Source organism: Notolepis coatsorum (genome assembly GCF_963971535.1).
Source record: "Notolepis coatsorum genome assembly, chromosome: 11".
Classification (NCBI taxonomy): domain Eukaryota; kingdom Metazoa; phylum Chordata; class Actinopteri; order Aulopiformes; family Paralepididae; genus Notolepis; species Notolepis coatsorum.
In genome coordinates, this window is record NC_140175.1 from 110,145,622 (window position 1) to 110,155,705 (window position 10,084).

At 53.3% G+C, this 10,084-nt stretch overlaps 1 protein-coding gene across 1 annotated transcript in view; it reads right to left on the minus strand.

Annotated features, from left to right (window-relative positions):
- Positions 1 to 2,964: 2,964 nt before the first annotated feature.
- Positions 2,965 to 10,084, minus strand: part of apc (APC regulator of WNT signaling pathway) — a 236,617-nt gene continuing 229,497 nt past the window's right edge. Inside the window, exon 15 of the mRNA XM_084325051.1 lies at positions 2,965 to 10,083. Coding sequence (XP_084181177.1) covers positions 3,562 to 10,083 — 6,522 coding nt within the window. The 3' untranslated portion in view covers positions 2,965 to 3,561. The remainder of the gene's footprint in view (position 10,084) is intronic.

The following is a 10,084-nucleotide window of genomic DNA, read 5'->3' on the forward strand; positions in this document are numbered from 1 at the left end:
CGTCGTCATCAAAAAGTAGTCTATTCTCGCATACGTCACGTGTGGGTGTGAGTAATGTGTGTATTCCCTGTCCATGGCTTGCATCTCCCTCCAAACGTCTGTAATTCCCATTTCCGTCATCTGAATATTCATATATCTACTGATGGGCGCCCGTCCTTTTCTAGTACTCGTGGTGTCTAGGTCGTGATTCAGTACTACGTTAAAATCTCCCGTACATATCAATATCCCTTCTAGTTCCATCACTATCATGTCAAAAATGGTCTCATATAAATCCCTCTCACTCTCTGGGGGTGCATAAACATTTACTAACGTAACCATTTGGCCCTCCATTTTCCCCTTCACCAAAACAAACCTTCCCTCCTTGTCTCTTACTTCCTTGATCAATTCAAATTTGACTGTGTTTTTGATTAACGTGATTACTCCTCTCCTCGGGTTTTGTTCAAAGGAACTATAGTATGCATTTTCATATCCAAATCTCTTCAGTTTCTCATGACCCTGTGCTACCAAATGTGTCTCCTGCAGAAAAATCACTTCCATCTCACTTTTTTTACATTTCAACATCACTTTGCCCCTTTTTATCGCATTATTCATTCCATTAACGTTTAACGACATCATTTTTATACCTTTAACCTTTGTCATATTTCTTCTTCTTTCGTCTGTCAGTCCCCCCCATGTCACACTCATTCCCCCCTCCGGTTGGAGCCTCCGCTCTCTTCACCGAATACATATAATGATTAACATAAATAAAAAACATAAACTTTACATAAAGTGCTCCCAAGGCGTTCGGGGGGTCCCTGTGTCCCCCCCTGTCCCCTGCTGGTGGGTGAGGGGTAATTGCCCTCCTAGCGAGGGGCCCCCTCCTGACGGCTTGGGGGTTTGAAACCCTTGCCCCCAATCGCTCGTCATATTTGTCCAGCTTTCTTACTGTTTTTTTTTTTTTTGCTTTCGAGCTCCTGGTCAAAAAGCGCTCCGTCCTTCCTTTTGATCAAAGACCCTCTTTTCTTGTTCCCTCTCAATGTGACTCATATGTTTCATTGTCCCCCCGTGTACCCCTTATTTGACCCTTCCTTCTTTTATAGTTTCCTTGGGCCTTGGGAAAGGACAGTGGCTATCTGACCTTGAATCAATCAATCAGTAATATCCTAATGTGACTGAATACGTTACAGTGCAACATTCAGACAGACAAGAAACAAATCAATTGCAATCTAACCATAGTTAACAATACCAAATGACTAAAATAGTTTCATAAATAAGAACACAATTCCATAAAATGTGAAAATGAAAACGTCATTTCCCAGCTATGGGCGTATTGCACAATTAGAGGGGTGTGTGTGCGTGTCTGGTGAGGGGGGGCTGAATAGACTGAATTAAATCAGTCAAGAGTCCCTCAATGTAGTAAGGTTGATATCACCCTTGGCAACGGGGTGGGGGGGGGGGGGCAGGTCATCTTTGGCTGACCAGTAATGTTTTGTTTCCAATGCCATGGGGACTCGAGTTTGAATTCAGGTGGGTGGAACATTCCATGCAGGGCCTCTGTTGCTCTTCTATGTATTAGGTAAAGTAGCCCTTTGAGAAGGGAATTTTACCCTTTGAAGGTTTTTCTTTTTCAAAGTCCAGTCGCTTCATTTGGCCCATAGCCCGCCATCTCTGTTACAGTATGTTGTGGCCCTCAGCTCTCCACACGGACAGGTTTACCTGCAATAGTGTTTCAATAATGTCATCCGAGCCTGAGGTGCAGTTATGACTTCTAATGCAAGCGAGGACTGTGCGATCCCCTACAGGCTGAGATCCCTGTGATCCCCTACAGGCTGAGATCCCTGTGATCCCCTACAGGCTGAGATCCCTGTGATCCCCTACAGGCTGAGATCCCTGTGATCCCCTACAGGCTGAGATCCCTGTGATCCCCTACAGGCTGAGATCCCTGTGATCCCCTACAGGCCCGACTGTCCTATCAATAAAGGCCAAGCCACATGAAATCAGATCAGCCCGGCGCTCAGCACCTTTCAAACACAACTAGAGGAATGGCTGGTGACAAACCAAACCTGCACACAAATAGTTGAGCAGTAGGTCTTAAAGATAGCGGTGAATTAATGACTGTATTATGTTTAAAGTGTTATTGTGATTTGTTGTTCACATGTATTAGAATACTACTGTCATTGCTGTTATAATCAAATGTTTGTTTAGATGTTTTATGATTCCAGGTAACATCTCTTGAGGTCAACTGAGTCAAACTAGCCTTGGCTACAATCTGGCTGGAGTTTTGTTCATTAACTTGCACTGTCCCTTCACAAAATAAACATAAAATCAAATAACACACAAGAGGCCAGTCTCGCACCAAAAATGTTAACGTTTATTATCGATTTATATTTTGTAAATTGCCTTCTTCCCCCCTCCAATATCCAACCACTTACTTTTACCGCATGAGAAAAGAAAAGAACATAAACGGTCATTCACACAGTGTTTTTTTGGCAGAACGATCGCTCGACCAGTCTTCTCTCTAGTTATGTGCTTCAAAGCGTTACAGTGAGTACAGTGAGTACAAGGGAAAGGCAAAAAAAAAGAGCTTAAAAGAAACAAAACATCAGACCAACACCGAAAACCTTTACAGTAATAATTTATCCTTTACAAGTGTTTCATTCATTCATTCACTCCTCCCAGACAGGCCGTCTCTATTTAAAAAGCACCTGGTAACATGGAGCAACAGACAGCAGAGCGACGCAACTATCCTACTTACTCTGCCTAAAAAGAATCTAATTTCTGATGTAAATAGTTCTCATAAAAAAAAAAAAAGGTGGAGGTTACAGTTCAAGTCCTTATACCTTCAGAGCAGAACACAGACAATAGTGTAAAATGTTACACTACATCTACCAATACATCATCATGTGACCACAGCAATGTTCATCTACCAATACATCATCATGTGACCATAGCAATGTTCATCTTTATGTGTGTGTGTGTGGGGGGGGGGGGGGGGGGGGGCAGGACATGCAAGGAGGGAGGGGCTAAGAGTCTGCAGTAGTAAAAAGGAGAATTACTTTTATGACCTAAAAGCAGGTTTATATTAATAATAATCATAAAAAAAAATAATCCAGAGTAAATATTAAAGTCCATTCTTAAGTGTTTTAATGTCCCAAATGTCCTTTCTTTTTAAGTGATTATCTTTGTCAAGTTGGACAAGATTCAGAACCTTGACAACAGGGGTTTAAATTAAATACATACATAATTAAAATCTGTACAGTACAAATTCACATACAATATCCTTCTCAGGAGGTGTGCACCTCTCTCTCCTGCTTTCTCTCTCTCTGAAGACTTCGTGTCCCAGCCACAGTCAAACCAGCAAAGAAACAGCCCCTCAGTCGTGCCTCTCCAACATAATGTCATTACTCTCTACTGGTTCGCTACTATTTACACATTTCAGTTTTACACCTGGCATGACCCCACGACCTTTGAATGAATAGTTTGTACAACAGGAGGTCACCCAGGGTGTGTGTGTGTTCATTAATACATATATTCTCTTATTACGTAGTGTCAACCGAAGACTCGGATACAGGTTGAAGAGGCTCAGACAGAGGTGACAATGTAGGAACCACTCTCCCCAGAACTTTCTCCCTTAGAGTCTCTCTTCTTGGCGGAGGCGGTGGTGGTGACGGGGGTGGGGATCTGGGAGGGTCGGGGGGTGAGGCCGTCTGTGCTGCTCTTCCTCGGGCTGGGGGTGTAGTTGAAAGGGCTGACCCGGGCCGCCACGGCCCCGCTGGGTGAGCTGTGCTTGCTGGAGTTGGTGGAGCTAAAGGGGGTGCGTTGCTCGGACACAGGGTGGTCGTGGGGCTCGGGGGCGATGCAAGGATTACTCTGGGCCAGTTTGACGTCGGAGATCTTCTTATCCAGGCTCTCGTTGCTTCGGAACAAGTTCAGGTTGGTCTCGGAGCCTAGCTTGCGAGCCGTGACACTCTCGCCGACGCCGGGCTGCTGCCTGGGGTGGGTGTCGCCAATGCGATCAAGCGAGGTGGGAATCTTCGCCGGAATGGCATCGATGACAGGAGGGGTGTTTCCTGTCGGAGAGCGAGTGGAGCGGGGATTGTTAATTGGACAGTCCTCGATTCTCACCCATACATCTTCTGACTTTGACCCAGTCGGGCTAAGCTGGTGGCCTGCTGCCATGTTGGACGTGTCCATCGGGGATTCGTGGGGGTCGGACTGAGACATTTCGCTCTCTTTCATCTTTCTCCATGTGCCTTTAAGAGGTGGACCGCCATCTTTACTGCCGTGAGGGGACTTCTGGTTGGGGCTGCGGAGCTCGTCCTCGCTCTTCCCTTTCTCGCTGGACTCTGACGAGGCGGAGAGGATGGATGAAGAGCTGCCCGTTCTTTTCCATGTTCCCACCCTGGGGAGGGACGAGGAATGTTTGCTGTTTTCCCTCTTCCACGTCCCCGTCCTGTTGATCCTGTTGGACTCGGGCATCCTGGAGGGGCTCTCGGAGTGGGAGCGGTTGACGTCGTGTTTTCTCAGGCCCTTCCCGTCCCCGTTCTCCGACGAAGCCTGGCTCTGTGGGGACTTGTTGCACCAGCCGCCGGCCTGGTACGGCAGAGACAAAGACATGTCGGGGAGGGAAGGACTGGAGACGGGGGTCTGAGACTGACTGGGGGAGGAGGGAGAGAGTGACTCGAACGAAGCGGACTCCTCCAGCTTCCTCTTCAGCGTGGGGCTTGGAGCCTCTTTGATGAACGTGGACTGCCGCACCAGGCCCGGTTTCTCCGACCGGTCCGACTCACTGCCGCTGGACTTGGCCGATGCCTTTTTGGAAGCGCCGGCCGTTCCGCACTGACTCAGACTCTTCGAGGCGGATTCGCTTCTGGGAATACCACTGCTGGTGCTTCTGGGAAGCCCACTTTGTTTAGTCGGAGTATGCTGACTCATCTGTCTACCAGGCGAGGGGTACGACATTCTGGTTGACCCAGAGGACTTGGTGGAAGACCCTCCGGGGGATGCAGTGCGAGGAAGCTGCGACAGTTTGTTGGAGGGGGTCAAGCCGTTTCTTCCGGGGGACACGGAGGTTCGGCCGGGTGACTGCATGGGGGGGCGGGTCAGGTTCTGCTGGGCCGGCCTCGATGGGGTGGAGTCCCTGGACCCAGAACGAGAGGAGGCTTTACTGGACCCTCCTCCCTGAGAACCAGCTGGCTCTCGGGCAGGGCTGGGGTCAGATTTACCCCCCGGTGGCTTGATGGGTCTGGGGGAGTTGTTGGACGCAGATACCTGGTTCTGGTTCTGTACAGTAGATTTGGAGGCCGGGCCACGGGCTGGGGGCTTCTTCTGGACCGGGCTGGTACTAGGAGAGCTGCTCCTGACGCCGGGCATGTGGACCATGGTTCTTCCACGGGAGATCACAGGAACAGCCACAGGCCTCTGCTGGATCGAAGCCGGAGTCTCCACACTCGGCCGTGGTTTCCCAGTGATCAGACTCTTATAGACTTTCTTCCCTCCTTTGAGGGCTTTAGCCGCCGCCTCCTGCTCCTCCTTCTTCTTCACCTCCAGAGTGCTCTTCTCACCGGACTTTAAGATGCGAGCGCACCCTTTGGGGGCGGGGGGCTTGTTCTCTTCCGAGTTTGAGGAGGGCAGGTGGAAGGGAGAACCGATGGAGATGCCGGACTTAAGGGAAAGGATGGAGTCGGAGTCGGAAGAGCCTTGTCTGGACAGACTAGCTGCAGCCTGGTGGAGGCTGCTCACTATGGAGTTAGCCCCTTCTTGAATGGCCTTCCAGTCGAACGACTCGGAGTCCGGGGACAAGGCCTGTTCCGAGACAGGACTGTGAGTGTCTGTTAGGTCTAGGATGAGATCCGCCTCTTCAGCCAATATCCCGTCCATACTTTTCTCCTCCGTGGCAGATGCAGGTTGATCGTGACTCGCCCCCTTATTTCTGGGCGTTTGTTTCTTCTTTTTTGGCATGGCAGAGCTAATGCACTCCTGTAAGAGGTCATCCTCTGAATCGATACTGAGGGAGCTGAGCGAACTGTTCCTGGAGAAGCAAACAGGGGTGTCTTCCACATGGAAGGCCTTAGGGGCGTAGCCAGAGCCTTGGGGCCGAGGAGCTGAATCTGCGGGAGCGGGAGGCTCCTCTTTGGGTGGCATGTCTTTGTTATTGTTTTCCTGGTCAATGTCACTCAGTGAACTAAGGGAGGAGTTCCTGGAGAAACAGACGGGCGTGTCCTCGATGGAGAATTTCTGTCTCTCGTCAGGCATTGGCCCCGTGTTGTTCTCTTTGGGAGCCTGTTGGAAAATGGCAGCTGTTTTCTGCATGGGTTTAGTCTGTGCTGTGGGTATGACTGTAGCACTGACCGGTGCTCTAATGGATGACTGCTCCCCGCTGCTTTTTGGCACAGGCTTCCTCTGCTCTTTGTCCTTCCTCAGCTCCGCTTTGTCCTTCGACAGGTCAACCTCGTCGTCCTCAAAGTCCAGCGAGCTAAGCGAGTCGTTTCTGGAGAAGCAATAAGGCGTTCCTTCTATCGGGGTGTAATGGTGCGGTGAGTCGAAGGCGAAGCCAGGGCGGAACGGCCTGTCTTCCATGTTTGGAGCCAGTTTCACCTCCTGTCTTTTGGCATCTTTGTGTTTATCTGGAAAACCAGCAGAGCCCGCGCCTCCTATTTGGAAGTTGTGTGGCGGCTCGGGTCTTTTAAGCATCCTCGCTCGGTACTCGCTGCTCTGAGGCATGGGTTTAACTGGAGACGTGGGCTTCTTCTTCTCTGCTTCCTGCTGAACGAGGCTGATGGGAGAAGGGGCGGGGTGGTGGGAGACCTGGGGAGCATCGGACACCTTCTGCACCCTGAAGGGCTTGTGGGGTTTCCCCTTGGGCATGGCTGAGCTGATGCACTCGGCTAGAATGTCCTCCCCCTCGTTCTCCGCTGCAGAGGAGGAGCAAGCCTGGGTAGAGCTGGGAGGTACATCTGACTCCTCTGTGCTCTTCCCTTCAGGGAGTGTATCCCTTCGCTGGGTAGAGGAGACGGGAGGAAGAGGAGGCACAAAGGAAGTATCTACAGAGGCCAGCTCGTTGGGAGGGGAATCGATGGTGAGGTCACTGAGGGAGGTGGCGGTGGAGGAGAAGTTGATGGGAGTCCCTTCTACACAGTAGATCCTGGGCATGTCCTCTCCATGGGGAAAGTTAACATGTTTCTGTTGCCCGTGGTTCTGCGAGGGTAGCAGTTTATAGACAGGGAGCTGACTCGGTTTACGAGCCACAGGAGGGGGGATTCTGGAGGTGGCAGAGGGCGACTGCTTCTTGGGCTTTCTGGAAGAATTGGTGGGCATGGCTGAGTTGATACAAGCCTCTAGAATCTCAATATCATCATCATCAGAGTCGTCCAGAATGTCCTGTTCAGCCTCGCAGGGTGGCTGTTTCTCTTGGCTAGACGGTGGGTCAGTAGCTTCATCCGTCTCATGCTCCGCCTCGTTGCCCTGTTCGTCCTCGTGAACGGGAGGCATGATCTTCATCTCCGAGTCCTTCTGGATGTACGGTTCATCCAGGCTCAGGGCGCTGAGACTCGAGGCACAAGAGAAGCCGTCGGGGGTGCTCTCCGTCGCAAAGTGGAGCAGCGTGTCATTGTCCGGTAAGAGCTGGACTTTGTGGACAGCTGCACTGACTGCGGCGTGCCTAGGAGCCAAGGGAGCCATGGGCGACGGCTCTCTCTTCTCAGGGTGAGGAGTGGGTTTCTTATGTTTCATGGGGGCTGGGTGTGACGGGGGAGGAGGGGGTGTTTTGGCGCGGCTGGGAGGCATGGTCTGCCCGGGGCTGTCCGGCAGGTCACTGGGGCTGATGATGCCAGTGTCCATTCCGCTACACAGCTCACTCTGCACCGAGCTGGCGATGGAGTGGCTCTCGAAGCTGTCCAGGGAGCTCACGGAGGTGCAACGGCTGAACATCAACGGCGTTTCCTGGACATAGTGCTCAGGGGGGCTCTTGGGGGTCTGGGCCCCACTCTTGGAAGGCGACTTGGCCCCCGACGAGAACTCGACCACCTTGTGGTGCCGGGGCCCCTCTCCCCCGTGGCTCCTCGGTGGCTTCATCCGGACATACTGACCAGACCCCTGATTCTCTGCCGTTCGTTGGTCAGAGCTCAGAGCACCCCCTGTGGGCTCCTTCTCTGCAATGGGCAGGGTGGGGTAGTTACTGGCAGCGTTGACATTTCTCTTACAACTGTCCATCTCCTCCTCCTCGGAGCTGAGAGAGGAGAGAGAGCTGCCTCTGGAGAAACAAATTGGAGTGTCCTCCACACAATACGTCTGTAAGGTTTCCTGGTTTATCGTGGGACCTTTACAGGTGCCGTTCTTCTGCCCTCTCCCCTGCCCTTGTCTGCTCTGGGCCGAAGCCGAGGAGGGGTGGAGCTGCTGCTTTTGTCTGCCCCCTGCGTTCTTTATGGAGGCCACAGAAGAGGAGGAGCCATCCTGGCTGAGATGGTCTTTCACAGAGCTCTGAGTAGAAGAAGGTTTGGAGTGGCTGAACAGAGATTTCTGGGAGTTGGAGTCTGAGTATTTGAGGCTGTAGTCAATAGGCTGCTCAACACTGTGGTGCTCCTCGCTGTATTTCATGCTGTAATTGGTGGGCTGATCGTCCGGCTGCTCCTCCTCGGAGTACCGCTCGCTGTAATTGGTGGGCTTGTCGTCGCCGTAGTCGTCGCCGGTGCAGATCGTCTGACTGATCTTCTTGCTCATACCTTGCTGGCTCTGCCCGGCGATGTTCGGGTCCGAACCGTTTGTGTTCCTGGTTCTAAACCCCCCCGGTATCTCAGTCTGGACAAAACGGGGTTGGTACTTTTTCATCTTCTCCTCTCCCTCACTGCTGCTGTCGGGGTACAAAGGGTATCCCGGGCTCTGGGACCGCACCGCCCGCTGGTCGGACCTCTTGAGCTCCTCCTCCATGTGTTTGGAGGGTCTCGTACTCGCCCAGCGCTGGGGCTCCGCTTGGCTGGGACTCTGTCTCCCCGAGTTCAGCTGTTCGTCCGAGTATTTCAGACTGTAGTTGATCGGCGTGTCCAGGTCCGCGTCGTCGTCCTCCATGTGGTTGGCGTTGTGGATCTTGTGCGCCAGGTCGGCCGGGTACTTCCTGTAGACGCAGCACTTGGCCTCCTCGTCCTCGGAGTACGAGTCCACGGATGGCTTCATCTGGCCCCGCTTGCCGTAGCCGTCCGTGCTGTTGACGCTGTTCAGGCTGTCGTTGGAGGCGCGGTACTCCAGCTTCGGCACAGGGCACGGTCTGGCCGGGTGCTCCGGGGGCTTCCCGTAGGTGTAGACGTTGGGGTGGACGTGAGCCGCCACTGCGGCGGAGGTGGCCGAGCGGAGAGGCTCCTGGCCACTGTCCGCCGCCCTGTCGTCCATCATCAGGTGGATGTTCTGGTGGTCTTCCATCACTATGGACTGGATCTGAATCCCCATTCGTTTACTACTCTCCAAGTCCTGGATACCGATCCTCTTGGGTTCCAGGTCCGGGTGGAACCCCCCGCCGGGGCCGGGAGCTCCTCCTCTCCTCTCCCGGTCGCCGCTACGCTCCCTCTCGGCCCGCCCGCCGTCCCCGACTCCGCCGCCCCTGTTCTCTCTGGACGAGGGGCTGGACAGGACCGGGGTGTTCATGTAAGGCGACCGCACGGGAACGCTATTGGGGCTGAACGCGTCCGATCGGCTGACCACCCCGTCGTAATCGCCGTACGCGTTCTGCTTGTGCCTGCCGGGCTTGTTCCTGTGCGAGGCCTTGGGGCTCAGGTTATCGATGTTATCGAAGGTCTCCGAGAGATGCTGCGCGTCCAGCTCCTCGATCAGAGCCTTCTGCTTCCTGACGTGCAGCGACGGCAGGCTGGAGCCGGGGGACATGATGTTGGCGTCCTTGTACTTGGCCGGTCGGTTGGCCATCAGGTTCCGGAGAGCCGCGGCGCTGCCCATGGCGATCATCTTGTGCTTGGAGTGGATGAGGTTCTTGAGCATGCTCACGGCGCCCATGTCCCACAGCGCCTCCTGGTCCTTGGCGTTGCGAGCGGACAGGTTCCAGAGGGTTCCGCAGGCGTTGGACACGATGGTGAGGCTGTGCGACTGGAGGTGCTGGAGCAGC